At 34.9% G+C, this 20,667-nt stretch overlaps 1 protein-coding gene across 2 annotated transcripts in view; it reads right to left on the bottom strand.

Annotated features, from left to right (window-relative positions):
- Window positions 1-1,075: 1,075 nt before the first annotated feature.
- Window positions 1,076-20,667, bottom strand: part of SHCBP1L (SHC binding and spindle associated 1 like) — a 62,364-nt gene continuing 42,772 nt past the window's right edge. Inside the window, exons 8-12 of one of the 2 annotated variants that reach the window (XM_081824758.1) lie at window positions 9,897-10,002; window positions 5,215-5,368; window positions 3,839-4,089; window positions 2,932-3,054; window positions 1,076-2,109 (exon numbers count right to left, since the gene is read on the bottom strand). In XM_081824758.1, the coding sequence (XP_081680884.1) occupies window positions 1,858-2,109; window positions 2,932-3,054; window positions 3,839-4,089; window positions 5,215-5,368; window positions 9,897-10,002 (886 nt within the window). In that variant the 3' untranslated portion in view covers window positions 1,076-1,857. The remainder of the gene's footprint in view (window positions 2,110-2,931; window positions 3,055-3,838; window positions 4,090-5,214; window positions 5,369-9,896; window positions 10,003-20,667) is intronic. The other variant, XM_006729151.3, reaches the window with a different exon arrangement.

Here is a 20,667-nt window from a genome sequence, read left to right as displayed (position 1 = left end):
AGACATGAGAATAGGAAAAACAAAGAACAAAACCTACTCTGAAGTGGGCCTGGAAAAGAGAAATTGGTTGGAAACCAATGGCAGCAACACATAAAAGGCAGATGACCGGTGAGTGAGCAGTGTGCTCAGGAAAAGCTCTTGCTCTTTTTGCTGACTATCAAAAGATCCTTTGTCCATCACCTCTTCCTGAAGCCAGAAACAGGAAAATCCCTCCTCTTACAGCTCATTTAATTCATTGTAGAAAGACTGTTCTTGTTAAAGCCTCCATGACAATACCTGAAATTATCTCATGTAACCCAGTTAATAAGACCTTGTGTAAAAAAAATTAATGAAAAGGCTGTTGATGAAACTGAAGAACAACCATGCCTTATTAGACTCTCAACCTCAAGAGATTCTCTATGGCAACACAGGGTCACCTTTGAAGTTACAGATAACATGAAATAAAAGTCAAATTGAGGAAGGAAAATAAGTGTGTGAGCCTGAGTGCTTATTTCCTTTTATATACAAAATCAAAAATAAAATACAATATAAGTTGTGCTTTGTGAAAAAGACCATTAGTTATATCTTAGGAAATGAACCCCCTATTTTAGAGGACACATACCCATCCAATTTAAAGATAACTCTTAAAAAAATAAAGTTAATTCCTAGCTTCAGTTGCAGTTAGGTGGAGCCATGTAATTAGATTCTAGTGGGAGGGAGGCATGTAAGTTGGAACAATGTGTGTAACTTTGTAGAAAGGTCCTATCCCTTCTGATGCATGGCTGGAATTTAAACAATGGCTTGAGCTATTGCTCAATTGCTATCTTGGCCCATGTGGTGATTTTGAATGGACACCATATAATGGTAAGACAAGATAGACATTTGAATTTTTTTTAAAGATTTTATTAATATTTGAGAGCACAAGTGGGGAAGGGCAGAGGCAGAAGCAGACTGCTGAGCAGGGAGCCTGATGCAGGGCTTGATCCTAGGACCCCAGGATCATGACCTGAGCCGAGGCAGACACTTAGCCAACTGAGCCACGCAGGCGCCCCAGACATCTGAATTTCTAACATGGAACACCTACCTACCAACTCTACACTGAGTACCAACATGCATTATCTATTAACCCTATACTTTAGATTACCTCTGGACTTACTGAATATGAGGAAGAAATATATTTCTATGTTCTTTTTTTTTTTTTTAAGATATTTGAGAGTGAGTGGGAGAGAGAGAAGGAGCAGGGGGAGAGGGAGATGCAACAGACTCTGTTGAGGAGGGAGCCCAGTGTGGAGCTGGATCCCAGGATTCCGGGATCATGACCTGAGCCGAAGGCAGACACTTAACCAACTGAGCCATCCGGGCACCCCTATGTTTCTATATTCTTTACTTCTTTTATTTTGGATTTCCTTATTTGCTGCAGTTGAACCTGATTCTATATAATATATAGTGAGTGCTATAGTGCTTATTCCAGTCCTAGCACAGATAAATAGGTGAATCAGGAATTGGCTATAAACCTGTTTTCTATTATCTACATAGAACACCTAATGCTTATTGGACTAGGAGTATCAAAAACAATGTTTAAAACCACATTTGCTTTAGAATTAAGTAGTGATGATGGTGGTACCTATATACTAAAAATATACTAAATACTGTTAAATTATATACTTTAAAAGGGTGAATTTTATGGTGTGTGAATTATATCTCAAAACTTACTTTAAAAAGTTAAAATGAATCATCCAATGAAAGCATTCAAATGTTTAAATATTTTTTAATTAAATAGGTTTTGAATTTAATTAAAACTACCATTTCTGTGGGATATGAGAATTATTTACTAAACAAATCTCTGAAATATAAAACATTAACATAAATCCAGATGCTTTAACTTGTGACTATTCTGATATCCCCCTTCAAGTTTGCTTCTATTTTATTGTTGTTCATCTCCAGGTTCAGATTCTGCATTACCCTAGAGAGCATACTGTCATCTTTTTTATCCCCTGAAGCTGCCCCTTTGTTGAGGGCTTCCTCTGCTACAATAAAATATTGTTCAGTTGGTTGAAGAATGCTTACACCATAGCCATTGTTGTTGTAAATATGATTATTAGTCATCTTCAATTTTGGTGCTGGAAGAACCTGTTAAATTATTCAAGGAAATTAGTTTTTCAATAATTTCTATAAAAATATGAACTGTAGAATTTATTCTTAGGTTTACATGTTTCTTTAAAACAACTGAATCTGTTTTGAGCAAGCGATATTTTCCTCACACTGATTACTGTAATAATAACCAAGGAAATCTCTAGTGTTGAAATATTAAATGAAGTTTTCAATTTATTTTATACAACAATATCTCATGAAGCTTTTAATGTAACAAATATGAAAATAATTTCAGATATCAAAAATGATAAATTTTGAAATAATAAAGTAATTTCAAATAATTATATGTAACCTAGAATTCTAGGGAAAAACTTCATTACATACATCTAGAGAGGGACCTAGAAGAGTAGAACTAATAGAAGTAGAAAGGAATGGGAAGGCATTTCACTTACAAATTATTGTTGTTGTAATTGGTTATTTTAATTGCCTAGCTTAAATTATTGTATAAACTTTGAAAGTAAGACTTAAATATTTCATAATATATTTATTATTTTTATTTGCTTTACTTTCCAAAACGTATTAGAGATCTGCCCAATGAAAAATCTAGAACATTTTTATAAAAGCAAAACTATCCACTTTATCAAAGTTATCTGCTAAAATTTAAGTTGAAACTATTAAATTAGAAAGCTAAACTTGTTTTATATCAGCCATCATTTAAACCATATTTTAGTTATCTCTACTATTCTTTTCCAAATCAGTAACATTTAGACTAGACTTTGTCTAGAAGTAATTTTTTTAGTATTTTTGTGATAATTATTCATAATTCTTATAACAACTGTATATTAAGAAATATGAGAATACCTTCATATTAACTCCACCTAAGGTGCTTTTTGAATTGTCACTGGTTCTGAGGTTATTACAGTGATGAATTTCATTTCTTTCTAAAATGGCTATGCTCCCAGGATACAGTTCAACACCAGCACCCTGTAAATTAAAAGCAAATAGAACAATCTCAAAACACACATGTACCTCTCCAAAATTTTCTTTAGATTTAAAACTTGTAATTCTATTTTAGCACTCTCAACACACTAAGTTACACAAAAATATGATAATTCATGTAATGATTTATTGTAGAGATTATGTTTAAAAACATTGAAAACTAGTATTATCTGTGTTAGAAGATCATTGGGCCTAGAAGGAGGGTTGAGGTCACATAGTCTCATTGAGTCACATTGCTCTCCTACCCAAATGAAATCTCTAGAAGGGAGCCAAAAATCTCTTTAAGCAGTTCTTTCAATTGTTATAAAAATTAATTTATATATATTGTAAATCCCTCAATGCTGCTAATGTTTACTTCCTCAGTTTAGTGGAAATTAAGTCATTCTATTAAAAAAAAGAGTCCTATTATTTTCATCCTTTATTCTTTCTTTTCATTCAATTTTCCAGTATTTTAATACTCTTTGTGATTGTTATCTGAAGATCCAAACTCATTTCTTTTTAAGTAGACAAGTTAACTGACTCATCCGTTTTGTAGCCACCAATTCCTAGATTTAAAAAAAAATCACATTTAAAGCCAGTAATTCTTTACTTTGGACTTAACTTAGTTCATTTTTCCTATGTGTGCTATGACACTCTGTACTTGTCCTCATTTTATCAGTTTCTAAGCTTGATTATAACTCAATTCAAAGATGAAGTAATTGTTATCCTTTGCATATTAAGATCAAAGTTATTTATTGTCATATAAAGCTGTTTTTATAAAATGAAATACCTGGGCACCAGTTATTTCACTGTCTGTAATTGTCAAAGCAGCCCCCGTAAGAACACACACTCCTGTTCCTTCACATTTTAATATACAGTTTTCTAGAGTCATGTGACCAGACTCCACCACCACAATACCATCAACTGTCCCTTGTTGTATCAAAGATAGATGCATTAGCTTCACATTATCAGCTTTAGACACCACGAAACTGTCATGAGAAGGTTCAGAAGTAATCATAATTTCCTCTCTCTTTCCAATTCCTGATTCATGGAGAAAAACATGATTAAATCAGTAATCCCAAAGTTTAAAGTTCTTTAGTGATTCAATAATACTGTTTTTCTTTTCACATTTTTAATAAGTAATATATGTAATTACTTAATTATATAATCTTTTGTCCATATTTTGATGCATGAGGGGAGAATCTGGGTTTATAGTCAATATAGATGTACCTATGTATTTATTCAACATACTCATTCCATAATATATTTTCCTAAATTTCCTATTAACATAATCAACAGTCATCTACAAAATGTCTAAGATACAAAAACTATCTTACCATAACCGGTTTCAAAACCATAATAAATTACCATAACTAAAAAAGACTGTCAAAGACTTGTGAATTAGATTATAAGATTAATGTAATCATATCCACAATTTTGATCTAGAATAGTCAAAGCAATCATCTAAATTTAACATCAATCCAAAAATAAGGGGTTGTATCTTCAAGGCTATAAAATTTGAAAATGACAAATATATTATTACCCATGCAGTTCAACAAAATACTACTGATTACAGTTATCAAGATCTAGTGAATTTTTGCTCAATTTTTGAATTGATAGGCAAAGCCTAAGTCACCTGGTTCTTTTCTTTTGGCCAGACAGTGGGAATATCCTTACTTCAGTGTTAAAGGGCAGAATTAAAATTACTAAAATAGGTTCAGAACCTAAAAGAAATTCAGTAAACTCTTCTACTTGTAGCAAGTTTGCGTATGAATTAACCTGAGAAAATGCTGAATATATTTTAATATATCCTTACATTTGGGTTTTCCTACTAAAATGATAAAAAAAAATGCAATAGAAGAAGTAAACATAGTTTGGGTAAAAATAGTACAAACAGGTTTTTGGGTTTTTTGTGGTCTTGATCTTTTTAGAATCTGTGCTTGTAGTGCTACACTATCATGGGGAAGAAGTAGTCTCATTGATTTGCTTTGGTACATTATGTCTAAATGAAGTCACCTGTACAGATTATACACTCATGAACAGGTGAGAAAATCTTAACTGCAAAACGCACATAAGGGATTTTTTGGTTAAGTAAATCATGTTTATAATATACAATTTTTCCAGGATACATTGCTATAAAAAGATTGCAAAGGATGCCCGGCTAACCCTTTATAATGATGTCATCAGTCAATAAAGCAAGATTTACAGCTTGATATTCTCCTGGAAAAATAACTACGGTATCTCCACTATAACAACTGTCCAAAGCCAAATCCAAATCATCATGCTGTTGGAGAAGTGTGTCTGAAGATAAGTCCTTTACCTGAAAAGAAGAAATAAAACAGTACACTTTTAACAATGAATTAAACTGAAACAGGTCATTTTAATCAGTTAACTTATCAGTAACATGTGCTTTTCTCAAAGACTTACCTTGTATACTACACTGTAATACACTGTAAATACTATATGTCTTCATGTTCATTAAATATTCCAAATATCAGTGTATCAACTAAGGGAATGGTGAAATGGGATTTTCTTTACAATCACTAATAATTTTACAGCTCTGAAAGAATGTGCCAGAAGGCAGAATTTTAACTTAGCATATTACCTCCCAAGCCTCACAACAGCATCAGGTGAAGGACATTGAAACTCAGTGAGATGAAATGATTTGTCCAAGGACACAGAGTTGGTGAGTGGTTAAGCGAAGCTGTAGATGCAGGGCTTTATGACACCAGATCTCTTTACAGTCTACTATTTTATTTCTTTAACTTAAACTAATCCTACAATTTTAGTAAATCAATAAAACTTTATATATTAAATATTCTAGACCTAAATATAAAAGATACCAGGAATCTGCACTGAGAGTAGAAAAGGGAAGAAAACTTCATTATTAGTACCATGAAGCGTGGGGAAATTTCAAAATAAAATATGAAAACTGAAATTCTGAAAAATGCCTATTATTTTATCCCAATAGAAATGGCATTATCATTCATATATCTTTTTTCTTATAAAAGTGGTTATAAGAAAAACATAAAAAAATGAAAACATAACAAATGGAAATTTTAACCTAAATAAATGTATTTATATAGATATTTCCTTTTAGTCTTTCTCCCATGCATATATTCATTATTCATAATACCAACATATCATACCATACATATACATGGCTTTGAATCCCGACTTTTCTAAGATTTATTTATTTATTTTAGAGAACATGAGTGGGAGGGGTAGAAGGTGAGGGAGAGAGAATCTCAAGCAGAATCCAGGCTGAGCACAAAGCCCAACTCACGACCCTGATATCATGACCTGAGCTGAAACCAAGAGTCAGACACTTAATCGACTGTACCACCCAGACACCCCTGAATCCTGACTTTACATTACATCATATTTTCCCATGTCCCAAAGCCTAATGTTTAATGATTACATAATAATGTATCATATGGACATATAATTTATTATAATTTAATTATGATTTTCTTACTCTTATTTAGATTGTTTATACAATTTTTCAATATTCTGAAAATACTACAACAAATAAATCCGTATGCATGTCTCTAGTTATTTCTTTAGGATAAATTACTAGATGGGGAATTATTGTGTCAGAGGTACAAAAGATTTTAAGTGTCTTGGATACATACTGCTAAATTGCCCTCCAGAAAAGTTTAACCAATTAAAGTTTGGTTTGAGAACTCATTTTGCTGTAAACTCATCAGCATGGGGTATCTTTTAAATTTATAAAATATTTGCCACCTTAATAGGCAAAAATCCTCACTGCCTCATTTTAATTTCCATTCCTTTGATAAGCAAGACTGAACATTTTTCCAGATATATTTGAAACTCAATCCTTACTAATTCAGCAAACCACTATATTCATTTATGTGTGTATTCTAAATACTTTGGTGGCAGAGAGTACAATTACCTCCGTAAATAAATAATTTGGAAGAACTCTAGGATCCATCTCATTTGTATTTTTCTTATGCATGAAAATAGGAAATCCAGGAGAGAAGTTTGCAGGGGAACATAATGAGTTTAGGGGGTTTTTTTTAGGGTTTTTTTTTTTTTTTTTAAGATTTTACTTATTTATTTGAGAGAGAGAATGAGATAGAGCATGAGAGGGGGGAGGGTCAGAGGGAGAAGCAGACTCCCCGCTGAGCAGGGAGCCCAACGCGGGACTTGATCCTGGGACTCCAGGATCATGACCTGAGCCGAAGGCAGTCGCTTAACCAACTGAGCCACCCAGGCGCCCATGAGTTTAGTTTTGATGCCAGTTAATTGGAAGTACTGGTGGAGTCACTAAGCAGAGGTACACAGTAGACTGCATGTAAGAGTCTAGAATATAGGACTAAGATTTGACTGGGCATAAAGATCTTGGAGTTATTTACATGTAATTTGAGCATAGGAATGGATAGGATAGCTACAAGACTGTATAAAGAGGGAAAGATAGCACTCCAGGATGGAACACTGAAGAACATTTAAAGAACAGGCAGAAACGAAATCTCAAAGCTGAGGCTGAGGGGTAGCCTAAGAGGTGGTAAAAAAATTAGGAGACCAAGATGTCAGGAAAGGAGGAAGTAGTTGATAATACCAGGTGCTGAAAGGTTAAACAAGATGGTGATCCTTGAGTTGTGCTTACTGCATTTGGCCACAGCTTGGTCCCACATTGACCACAAGGGCATTTTCACTGGTATTCTGGAGGCAGAAACAAGATCACTGTGAGTAGAGGCATGAATATGAAGGCAGTAGAGACAAGTATAAATATCTCAAGTTTTGCTGTGTAAAACAAGAGATAGAGATGTGGTATTTAGGATACACACTGTTTTATTATTTCAAAAAACAGAATTGAGGGGCGCCTGGGTAGCTCAGTCAGTTAAGCATCTGACTCTTGATTCTGGCTCAGGTCATATCATCAAGGTGGTAAGATTGAGCCCCTCATCAGGCTCCACACTGGGCATGAAGCCTGCTTAAGATTCTCCCTCTCCCTTTCCTTCTGCCCTTCCCTTGCTCTCTTTCTTAAAAAAAAAAAAAAAAAAAGTGGTTGTGCATTTTGACTAGTCAGTATCTCAGGGGAAGGACTGACAAAGCTGACTTGTTTCACATCCCCCTCAGAATTGAGTGACAATGTAGGTATCACTTGATGAAAGCATTTAAAAACATACACTACCTATAGACATCTGGGGCAAAGGAAAAGCCTGCAAAGGAGGAGGCTGAGAAGGAAGATTCTTGGGGAAATAAGGGCTACCTCATAAAGTAGGACATCTAGAGTGAAATGCACATGACCAGGGCTGGATGCATGCTCAGGAGAGATCTGAAAGGACCCTAAGCTTTACTTCCCACTGATCATTGGGCCCTGTGCAAGCAAGAGGTGAAAGCCAAGACAGAGTTGTAAGCAGCCTGGCTTAGCTTTGAAGGAGTGCCTCAGCTCAGAGCTAATTTGCAAAGACTGTGAGAAATTCTTGTTTTTGTTTTTTAGCTGTAGGTGTTTATGGAAATTTGTCAGGTAACTGGCTACCTGCTGAGATTACATAATAGAACTTCAGTAACCACACACAAAAAGAAACACAGCTTTTGCAAAAATAATTGGAAAATTTGCTAACCATATGGACAACTGCAGTCCTCAACAATTAACAGAGCAAACCCTGGGGATAGGGTAGACTGATTTCCAGTTATTAGATTATAATATTCAAAATAACCAATTTGCAACAAAAAATTACAAGACAGGAAACTGTGGCCCATTTATAGGAAAAAAGATTGACAGAAACCATCTCTGAGGAAGTGCAGACAAGCCTTTGGATTTATTAAACAAAAACTTTAAATCAACTGTCTTAAATATGCTTAAAACACTAAAAGAAACTGTGGACAAAGAACTAAAGGAACCAAAAGGACAATGTATGAACAAATAGATAGTATCAATAAAGAAATAAAAATTACAAAAAGGACCCAAATAGGAATTCTATTGTTGAAAATTACAATAGATGAAATTAAAAAAAAAAAACAACTCATTAGAGAAGCTTAGATATATTTGAGTGGGAAGAAGAAATAATCAATAAACTTGAAGACAGGACAATTAAAATATCCAATTCGAGGAGCAGAAAGAAAAAAGCATAAAGAAAAATAAATAATGTTGAAGGGACCAGTGGTATACCATCAAGAATACAAATATATGTATTATAGGAGTCCCAGAAGGAGAAGAGAGAAAGGAGCAAAAAGAATATTGAAGAAATAATGGCTGAAAACTTTCCAAATTTGTTGAAAGATGTGAATCTACACATCCAAGAAGCTTAATGAGCATCAACAAGGATAAACACAAAGAGAGCCAAAACAACACATATAATCAAACTGTTGAAAGTCAAAACAAAGAATCTTGAAAGCAGTGAGAGAGAAGCAATTCAGTATATACAAGGAATTGGCAATAAGATTAATGGCTGATTCCTTAACAGAAGCCATGGAAGCCAGAAAGCAGTGGGATGACATATTTAAGGGGGGTGGGTACTGTCAACCAAGAATTCTATATCTAGCAAAACTATCCTTCAATAATTTCTCAAATATATGAAGCAGCAAGACTGTGGATCTGGTTCAAAATGGTATCTCCCTCAAATGCAGTCTTTCTCATATTTGTCTCCTATCCTTCCCATAGCTACTATTAGCATAGTGCCTAGCAATAAGGTTTGTACTCTAAATAGTTGCTGACATTTATTTTTTTAGTACCTATTATATGCTAATCACTGAAGTGGATGTAATGGGGGAAAGAAGGCATTAATGTCAGATAAGAACCCTACCCTCAAAGAACTTCTTTTCTGACTATACACAACTACAACTCAAATGAACAAATAGGGATAAAGTGTATTTCTTACCATGTCAGTAGTCATCACTTTTGCCACAATATGTGTTATAGTCTTTCCAAAATCTCTTTTTCCCTTCCTGCGCCTCAGAATTCTTGGAAAGAAAGGTCCATGAACTCTAGAGTTGAAAATATTTATTATGATTAAATTAACCTGAAAAAGACTCAAGCTATACTTACTTAGAAAATAAAACTTGGCACCAAGCATCTTTGAGAAGTAGTTTTCACTAATTTTAAGCTCTTTGAGAGCAATGAGCAACTTGAGAGCAATGGAATGATTAAAATCTTTTAGATAACTGAGTGTTTAAACCCTTGAACTCTAAAATCTTTTCATTTTCATGGTTTGTACCTGGAAATCTGTATGTAACCCCCTGCAATCAATACCTCTCACCTCAACTCTTTAATACAGTAGAAAATTTTCCTGATTGTACTTTCATAGTCCAATGAATGTGGACTCATAACAAAGCAAATGTGGGTTATGTCTGTGATACGGGGCATAAGAATGTTTAGGGAAATGCCCAATTTTAGATACTGTGTTCAACCAACAGACTGTTTTGTTTCAAAGGATATGGTCTCCATAGATATGTTGACTGTGGCTTCCCAACAGAACAATTCTAGCTTCTCTCTGAGTTGTGTGTTTTTTTTTTTTAATTATTGTTTGCTCTTCAGCACTTCTAATTAATTCCACTCTTTCTCTTCTTTCTGCTCTTCTTTACAATTCCTATTTCCTAACTCTTAATCATGTAAGTGTTATCAAAAGAAAGTTTGAGCATAATTTTTATCATTACTTATCAGCGGAAAGGGACACTCCTTTACCAACAGATGTAGCTTTACTAATAATCTCCTTAGGTGTTATATTTTGGGTTCTCTGCAGCACTTTATTGCTTGACATGTTTCATTGAACATTTCAAAAGTAAACCCATTCAGCATTTTTATACCTATTTAAGCAAGTGATTATGATCTTGAGAAAGAGAACTACTCACACATTTCTTCACCATATACCTGATCACTAGCTGCTCAAAGAGTACAGCATCCTACGTTCAGGAAATACAGTAGTTTATCATGCAATCCTAGTTTTAAAATCAAAAGTATGTATCAGTGGGTTTTTTTTAAATCAAATTTATTTAGGTATAATTTACATAACAGACACTCATTTTAAGTAAACCATCCATGAGGTTTCACAAATGTGTATACCCACTTAACTCAATCACAATAATCAAGGTATAGAACATTCTCATCACACCGATAGGTTCCTTCATGCATCTTTGCAGTCAATCCTCCACACCTATTCCCAGGCAAACACTGATCTACTTTCTGTCATAGATTTCCCTTTCTTGGATTTTTTAAATGAAATTTTAAAGTGAAATAATATATGAGGTACTCTTTTGTGTCTAGCTTTTTTTCATTCAGTCTGTTTTGAGATCCATCATGTTATTTTGTGTATCAGCATTTTGTTTATATTGCTGAGCAGTATTTCATTATTGGATTTTCTGTATACAAAATCATGTCATCTGCAAATAGAGATAATTTTATCACTTCTTCCTTTCCAATCTGGATGGCTTTTTCCTTGCCTATTGCTCTAGCTGGAATCCCTAGTACAATTTGAATAAAAGTGGTAAGAGTGGACATCCTTGTCTTCTTCCTGATCTTAGTGGGGAAACATCCATTCTTTCACCTCTAAGTAGGACTTAGTTAAAGGTTTTTCACAGATGGCCTTATACAGGCTGAGAAATATCCCTTCTATTCCAAGATTTTAATTTTTATCATGAAAGCATTGCATTTTGTCAAATTCTTTTTCTGTGTCTATTAAGGTGTGGCTTTTGTTTTTTTATTTATTAATATGGTGTATTATATTGATTCATTTTCATGTGTTAAACCAACCTTACAACCCTGGGATAAATCCCACTTAGTCATAGTGTCTGATCCTTTTACTATGTTGCTAGACTCAGTTTGTTGGTATATTATTGAGGATTTTTGCATCTATATTCATAAGGGATATTATTCTGTAGTTTCCTTTGATGTTTTTGTAGTTTTGGTATCAGGGTAATAATTGTGGCCTCACTGAATGAGTTGGGTAAATGTTCCCTTCTTTTTTTTTTTTGAAGTTTGTAAAGATTTGGTGTTAATCCTTTAAATATTTGGTAGAATTCACCAGTGAAGACATCTGGTCTTTGGCTTTTCTTTGTAGGTAGTTTTTAATTTGCTAATTTAATCTCCTTACTTGCTATTGGTCCACTCAGGTTTTCTGGTTTGGCTTGAGTCAGGTTAGGTAGATTTTATCTTTTTAGGAATGTGTCCACTTGATTTGGCAATCTAATTTTCTGGCATATAATTGTTCGGAGTGTATCTTAGTAATCCTTTCTTATGTCTGTGCAGGTTTTTATGTGGATGTAAGTTTTCAACTTATTTGGATAAATACCATCGAGGAGCACTATTGCTGGTTCATATGCTTAGACCACATTAAGCTTTTAAGAAACTGCCAAACTATCTTCCAAAGAAGCTGTGCTGTTTTGCATTCCAATCAACAGTAAATGAGAGTTCTTGTTCCACAACCCTGCCAGCAATTGGTATTGTCAAGGTTTTTTTGTTTGTTTCTGTTTTTGTTTTGTTTTTTGGATTTTAACCATTCCAGTAGGTAAGTAATGGTATCTCATTCTTTTAATTTGCAATTCCCTAATTGCAATGATGTTGAGCATTTTTAATTGGCTTTTTTTTTTTTTTTTTTTTACCATCTGTATATCTTCTCTGGTGAGGTGTTTGTTCAAAATGTTTGTCCATTTTTATTTGGGCTGTTTGTTACTCGGGATGAATTTTAAGAGATCTTTGTATATCTTAGATACAAGCCTTTTATCAGATATGTATTTTACAAATATTTTCTTCAAAGTTTTGGCTTGTCTTTAATTCTCTTAACAATGTCTTTCACAGAGCATAAGTTTTTACTTTTAATAAAGTCCAATTTCTCAATGTTTTTCTCTCACAGATCATATTGTCAGTTTTTATCTAAAAAACTCATTGCCAACCCAAGATCACCTACGTTTTCTTCTTTGATTTATTCTAGAAGTCTTACAGTTTTATTTTACACTTAGGTCATTGGATCACTTTGAGTTAATTTTTGTCAAGATGTAAGGTCTGTGTTTACATTCATCTTTTTGCATATGGATATTCAATTACTCTATAGCACCATTTGTTAAAAATAATATTCTTTCTCCACTGAATTTTCTTTGTTCCTTTGTTAAAGTTCAGTCCACTATATTTGTACGGATCTATTTATGGACTCTTTATTCTGTTCCATTGGTCTATGTGTCTATTCACCAATACCATGCTTTCTTGATTACTGTAGTTTTATAATAAGCCTTAAAATTGGGTAATATGAGTACTCTCACTTTATTCTTCTTCAGTACTGTGTTAGCTATTGTAGGCTTTTTGCCTTTCCATATGAATTTTAGAACCAGTCAATACCTACAAAATAGCTTGCTGGAATTTTCATTAGGATTGCATTGAATCTATACATCAAGTTGGGAGGAACTGACATCTTAACAATATTGACAGATAATATCTCTCATTTACAATTTTCTCTGTCATCATAGTTTTATAGTTTTCCACATATAGATCCTATACATATTTTGTTAGATTTATACCTAAATATTTAATTTTTTGGCTCTATTATAAATGATATTTTTAAAATTTCAAATTGTTATTGGAATATAAGAAAGCAAGTTATTTCAAATATTAACCTTGCTATATTCATTTATTAGTTCCAGGGTTTTATTGTTGTTGTTGATGATGAGATGATTCTTTGAGATTTTCTATGTAAACAATTATGTCACCTTCAAAGAGTTTTATTTCTTCCTTCCCAATCTGTATATCTTTTATTTCCATTTCTTGTCCTATTGCACTACCTAGGACTTCCAGCATGATATTAAATAAGAGGGATGAGAGAAAATGTCCTTGCCCTATTCCTTATATTAGGGGGAAAGCATCCAATTTCTCACCATTAAGTATTATGTTAGCTGTAGGTTTTTTGTAGATGTTCTTCATCAATTTGAGGAATTCTCCTCTATCCGTTATTATGCTTGATCTATCAATTATTGAAAAAGGGATGCTGAAGTCTCCCAACTATAATAGTGGATTTTTCTATTTGTCCTTGCATTTCTGTCAGTTTTTGTATCATGTATTTTGCTATTCTTTCGTTGGGTGCATACACATTAAGGATTGCTATGTCTTCTTGGAGAACTGCACCCTTTATTATTATGCAGTGCCCCTATTTATCCCTGATAATTTAACTGGTTCTTCCCAAAGCCTGCTTTGACTGAAATTAATATAGCTAATCTAGCTTTTTAATGGTTGTGTTAGCATGCAGTATCTTTCTCTGACTCTTTAACATTTCTAAGCCTTTATATTTAAGGTTGATTTCTTATATATAACATATAGTTGGATCTTGTCTTTTTATCCACTTTGACAATCTCTATCTTTTGATTTATATATTTAGACCATTTGCATTTAAAGTGATTACTGATGGGGGTGCCTGGGTGGCTCAGTCATTAAGCATCTGCCTTCGGCTCAGGTCATGATCCCAGGGTCCTGGGATCGAGCTCCACATCAGGGTCCCTGTTCAGTGGGAAGCCTGCCTCTCCCTCTCCCACTCCCCCTGCTTGTGTTCCCTCTGTCTCTCTGTCTCTGTCAAATAAATAAATAAAATCTTAAAAAAAAAAAAAGTGATTACTAATGTTGGGACGCCTCCCTCTCTGTTTTTCTTATTTTATTTTTCCTTCCCTTCACTATGTTCATCTGTTTTGTTTCTTAAATTCCACATATGAGTGAAATCATATATTTGTCTCTCTGACTTATTTTCCTTGGTATTATACTTTCTAGCTCCAGCTGTGTCTTTGCAAATGTCAAGATTTTGTTCTTTTTGATCACCAAGTAATATTCCATTGTGTTCTTTATCCACTCATTAGTAAATGGACACTTGGGCTCTTTCCATAATTTGGCTCTTGTTGATAGTGCTGCTATAAACATTGGGGTGCATGTGCCCCTTTGAATCTGTATTTTTGTATCCTTTGGATAAATACCTAGTACTGCAATTGCTAGGTCTTGGGTAGTTCTATTTTTAACTTTTTGAGGAATCTCCATACTGTTCTCCAGAGTGGCTGCACCAGTTTGCATTCCTACCAACAATGCAAAAGGGTTCCCCTTGCTCTGCATCCTTGCCAACACCGGTTGTTTCCTGAGTTGTTAGTTTTAGCCATTCTGACAGGTGTGAAGTGGTATCCCATTGTGGTTTTGATTTGTATTTCCCTGATGATGAGAGATGTTGAGCATCTTTCCATTTATCTGTTAGCCATCTGGAAGTCTTCTGTGAAAAAGTGTCTATTCATGTCTTCTGCCCATTTCTTAATTGGACTGTTTTTTGGATGTTGAGTGTGATAAGTTTTTTTTTTTAAGATTTATTTATTTATGGGGTGCCTGGGTGGCTCAGTCAGTTAAGCATCTGCCTTCAGCTCAGGTCATGATCCCAGGGTCCTGGGATCGAGGCCTGCATTGGACTCTCTGCTCAGCAGTGAGCCTGCTTCTCCCTCTCCCTCTGCCTGCTGCTCTGCCTACTTGTGCTCTCTCTCTCTGTCAAATAAATAAAATCTTTTTAAAAAAGATTTCTGAGGGGGGAAGGGCAGAGGGAGAGAATTCTCAAGCAGACTCCCCACTGAGTGTGGAGCCTGATCCAGGGCTTGATCCCATGATCCATGAGATCATGACCTGAGCCAAAACCAAGAGTTGGACACTCAACCAGCTGAGCCACCCAGGTGCCCTGAGTTTGATTAAGTTCTTTATACATTTTGGATACTAGTCCTTTATCCAATATGTCATTTGAAAATATTTTCTCCCATTCTGTCAGTTGCCTTTTAGTTTTATTGCTTGTTTCCTTCACTTTGCAGAAGCTTTTTATCTTGATGAGGCCCAATAGTTCATTTTTGCCTTTGTTTTCCTTGCCTCAGGAGACATGTCTAGTAAGAAGTTGCTGCAGCCAAGGTCAAAGAGGTTGCTGCCTATTTTCTCCTCTAGGATTTTGATGGTATAAGTCTTTCATTCATTTTGAATTTATTTTTGTGTATGGTGTAAGAAAGTGGTCCAGTTTCATTCTTCTGTATGTCGCTGTCCAGTTTTCCCAACACCACTTGTTGAAGAGACTGTCTTTTTTCCATTGGATATTCTTTCCTGCTTTGTTGAAGATTAGTTGACCATACAGTTGTGGGTCCCTTTCTGGGTTTTCTATTCTGCTGTGCCAATACCACACTGTCTTGATGATTGAAGCTTTGTAATACAGCTTGAAGTCCGGCATTGTGATGCTTCCCACTTTGCTTTTCTTTTTTCAACATTACTTTGGCTATTTAGGGTCTTTTCTGGTTCCATACAAATTTTAGAATTGTTTGTTCTAGCTCTGTGAAAAATGCCAGTGTTATTTTGGTAGGGATTGTATTGAATGTGTAGATTGCTTTGGGGAGTATAGACATTTTTTTTTAAAGATTTTATTTGAGAGAGAATGTGTGACAGAGAGAGAGTGAAAGCAGGGGAGATGGGAAGAGGGAGAAAGCAGATTCCCTACTGATCAGGGAGCCTGATGCGGGACTTGATCCCAGGACCCTGGGATCATGACCTGAGCTGAAGGTAGATGCTTAACCGACTGAACCACCCAGGCGCCCCAGGAGTATAGACATTTTAATAATATTTGTTCTTCCAATCCATGAGCATGGAATATCTTTCCAGTTCTTTGTGTCTTCAATTGCTTTCATAAGTGTTCTATAGTTTTCAGTGTGCAGATCTTTTTTTTTTTTTTTTTAAGATTTTATTTATTTATTTGACAGCGAGACAGAGAGAGAGGGAACACAAGCAAAGGGTAGTGGGAGAGGGAGAAGCAGGCTTCCTGTGGAGCAGGGAGCCCGAAGCGGGGCTCGATCCCAGGACCCTGGGATCATGACCTGAGCTGAAGGCAGACACTTAATGACTAAGCCACCCAGGCACCCCTCAGTATGCAGATCTTTCACCTTTTTGGTTAGGTTTATTCCTAGGTATCTTAGGGTTTTTGGTGCAATTGTAAATGGGATCAAGTCCTTGATTTCTTTCTGCTGCTTCATTATTGGTGTATAGAAATGCAACAGATTTCTGTACATTGATTTTATATCCTGCAACTTTGCAGAATTCATGTATCAGTTCTAGCAATTTTTTCATGGAGTCTTTTGGGTTTTCTATATAGAGTATCATGCCATCTGCAAATAGTGAAAGTTTTACATCTTCCTGCTGATTTGGATGCCTTTTATTTCTTTTTGTTGTCTGATTGCTGAGGCTAGGACTTCCAGAACTGTGTTGAACAACAGTGGTGAGAGTGGACATCCCTGTCGTGTTCCTGACCTTAGGGGAAAAACAGAGTTTTGAGGATATTGAGGACATTGAGGACATTAGCTGTGGGTCTTTTGTATATGGCCTTTATAATGTTGAGGTATGCTCCTTCTATCCCTACTTTTTTGAGGGTTTTTATCAAGAAAGGATGCTATATTTTGTCAAATGCTTTTTCTTCATCTATTGAGAGGATCAAATGGTTTTTATCCTTTCTTTTATTAATGTGGTGTATCATATTGATTGATTTGCGGACTTTGAACTACCCCTGCAGCCCAGGAATAAATCCCACTTGATCATGGTGAATAATCCTTTTAATGTACTGTTGGATTCAATTAGCTAGTACTGAGAATTTTTGCATCCATGTTCATCAGGGATATTGGTCTGTAATACTCCTTTTTAGTGGGGTCTTTGGTTTTGGGATCAAGGTAATGCTGGCCTCATAGAATGAGTTTGGAAGTTTTCCTTCCATTTATATTTTTTGGAACAGCTTCAAGAGAATAGGTATTAATTCTTCTTTAAATGTTTGGTAGAATTCCCCTGGGAAGCCATCCAGCCCTTAGACTCTTGTTTCTTGGGAAATTTTTTATTAGTGATTCAATTTCTTTGCTGATTATGGGTTTGTTCAAATTTCCTGTTTCAGCTTTGGAATGTTTCCTATGTTTCTAGGAATTTATCCATTTCTTCCAGATTGCCCAATTTGTTGGCATATAATTGCTCATAATATTCTCTTATAATTGTTTGTATTTCTGTGGTGTTGGTTATGATCTCTCCTCTTTCATTCATGATTTTATTAATTTGAGTCCTTTCTCTCTTCTTTTTGGTAAGTCTAGCTAGAGGTTCATCAATTTTGTTAATTCTTTCAAAGAACTAGCTCCTAGTTTCATTGATCTGTTCTACTGTTTTTATTTCTGTATCATTTATTTTTGCTCTAATCTTAATTATTTCCCTTCTGTTGGTTTTAGACTTTATTTGCTATTCTTTTTTCAGCTCCTCTAGGTATAAGGTTACATTGTGTATTTCAAACTTTTCTTGCTACTTGAGGAAGGCCTATATTGCTATGTACTTCCCTCTTATGATCACCTTTGCTGTGTCCTATAGGTTTGTGACTGTCATGTTTTCAGTTTCATTTGCTTTCATGTATTTTTTTATTTCTTCTTTAATTTCCTGGTTAACCCATTCATTCTTTAGCAGGATGATCTTTAACTTGATCTCCTGCTTAGATGATCTGTCCATTGCTGTGAGTGTGGTGTTAAAGTCCTCTACTATTATTGTATTATTATCAATGAGTTTATTATTAATTGATTTACATATTTGGCTGCTCTCAAGTTGAGGGCATAAATATTTACAACTGTTAGGTGTTCTTGTTGGATAGAACCCTTTATTATGATATAGAGACCTTCTTCATCTCTTATAGTAGTCTTTTTTAAAAATCTAGTTTATCTGATAGAAGTATGGCTGCTCCCTTTCTTCTGATGTCCATTAGCATGATAGATGGTTCTCCACCCCCTCACTTTTAATCTGGAGGTGTCTTTGGGTCTAAAATGACTCTCTTGTAAGCAGCATATTGATGGGTCTTTTTTTTTTTTTTTAATCCTTTCTGATACCCTACATCTTTTGACTGTGGCAGTGAATCCATTTACATTCTGAATAATTATTGATAGATATGAATTTAGTAGCACTGTATTACCTGTAAAATCGCTGTTCCTGTAGATTGTTTCTGTTTCTTTCTAGTCTTTGTTGCTTTTGGTCACTCTTTCCTGCTCAGAGGGTTCCCTTTAATATTTTTTGCAGAGCTGATTTAGTGTTCACAAACTCCTTTAGCTTTTGCTTGTCTTGGAAACTCTTTCTCGCTCCTTCCATTCTGAATGACAGCCTTACTGTATAAAATATTCTTGGCTACATATTTTTCCCATTTAGCACCTTGAATATATTATGCCACTTCTTTCTGGCCTGCCAAATTTCCGTGGACAGGTCTGCTAACTTTATTTGTCTACCCTTGTAGGTTAAGGACATTTTGTCTCTAGCTGCTTTCAGAATTCTCTATCTTTGTATTTTGCAAGTTTCAATATGATATGTCTTGGTGTTGACCTGTTTTTTTTTTTATTTTGAGGGGAGGTCTCTCTGCCTTTTGGAGTTGAATGCCTGTTTCCTTCCCCAGATTAGAGAAATTCTCAGCTACAATATGTTCAAATAAACCTTCTGCCCCTTTATCTCTTCTGGGACTCCTATAATATTATCGTGCTTTGTGGAATCACTCAGTTCCCTAAGTCTATATTCATAATCTAATAGTTTTCTTTTCCTTTTTCTTTCAGCTTCATTATTTTCTGTAATTTTATCTTCTATATTACCTATTTGTTCCTCTGCTTCTTCCATCATCATTGTGATTACATCCAGTCGGTTTTGCATCTCAGCTAAAGCATTTTTTTATTTTGGCCTGACTAGTTTTTAGGTCTTTTGTCTTTGCAGCCAGGGTTTCTCTGGTGTCTTCTATGCTTCTTTCAAGCCCAGCTAGTATCCTTATGACTGTTCTAAATTATTCTTTAGGTATATTGCTTATATCTGTTTTGAGCAAATCCTAGCTGTGATTTCTTCTTGATCTTTCTTTTGGGGAGAATTCCTCCATCTTGTCATTATGTCTAGGTTTCTGTCTTTTGCGTGTTATCAAAGCTTGTTTCGTTTCTGCTCTTGAGTAATACTATATTAAGAAGGGGTCATACACTGTCCAGGGCCTGGTGCTTCAGCAAGTGTTTCTGTGTATGCTGTGCGCTCTCTACTGTTGTGTTTTGGCTGCTCTTTCCCACAGATCAATCCTCTACAGAGTTCCTCCTTGCTTGCAGGGGGGAATGTTCAGACCTTTAACTAGGTGTCTTGGATTTGTTTGTTAAGATAAGCCTGATTAAAAAAAAAAAAATCTGATCCAAGAAAAGAGAAAAGGAACAAAAAAAGCAAACAAAAAAACTATAAACCCAATTCTAAAGAATACAAAAGAAGGAAAAAAGAAAAAGCCTGATCGAAAAAAAAGAAAAAGAAACAAACCAACAACTGAGCAAAAAAACTATAAGCTTGATACCAAAGGAAAAAGAAAATATAAGAAATTAAATGATAATAGTAATAAAAAAATAAAATTTAAAGAAAGAGGGGCACCTGGGTGGCTTAGTCGTTAAGCATCTGCCTTTGGCTCAGGTCATGATCCTGGGGTCCTGGGATTGAGCCCCACATCAGGCTCCCTGCTCGGCGGAAAGCCTGCTTCTCCCTCTCCCACTCCCCCTGCTTGTGTTCCCTCTCTTGGTGTGTCTCTCTCTGTCAAATAAATAAAATCAAGAAAGAAAGAAAAGAAAGAAAGAGAGAGAGAGAGAAAGAAAGAAAGAAAGAAAGAAAGAAAGAAAGAAAGA

The sequence above is a fragment of the Leptonychotes weddellii genome, chromosome 6, assembly GCF_054177405.1.
Source record: "Leptonychotes weddellii isolate Sample4059 chromosome 6, ASM5417740v2, whole genome shotgun sequence".
NCBI classification, from domain to species: Eukaryota; Metazoa; Chordata; class Mammalia; order Carnivora; family Phocidae; genus Leptonychotes; species Leptonychotes weddellii.
This window is presented reverse-complemented; position numbering and strand designations above follow the sequence as displayed.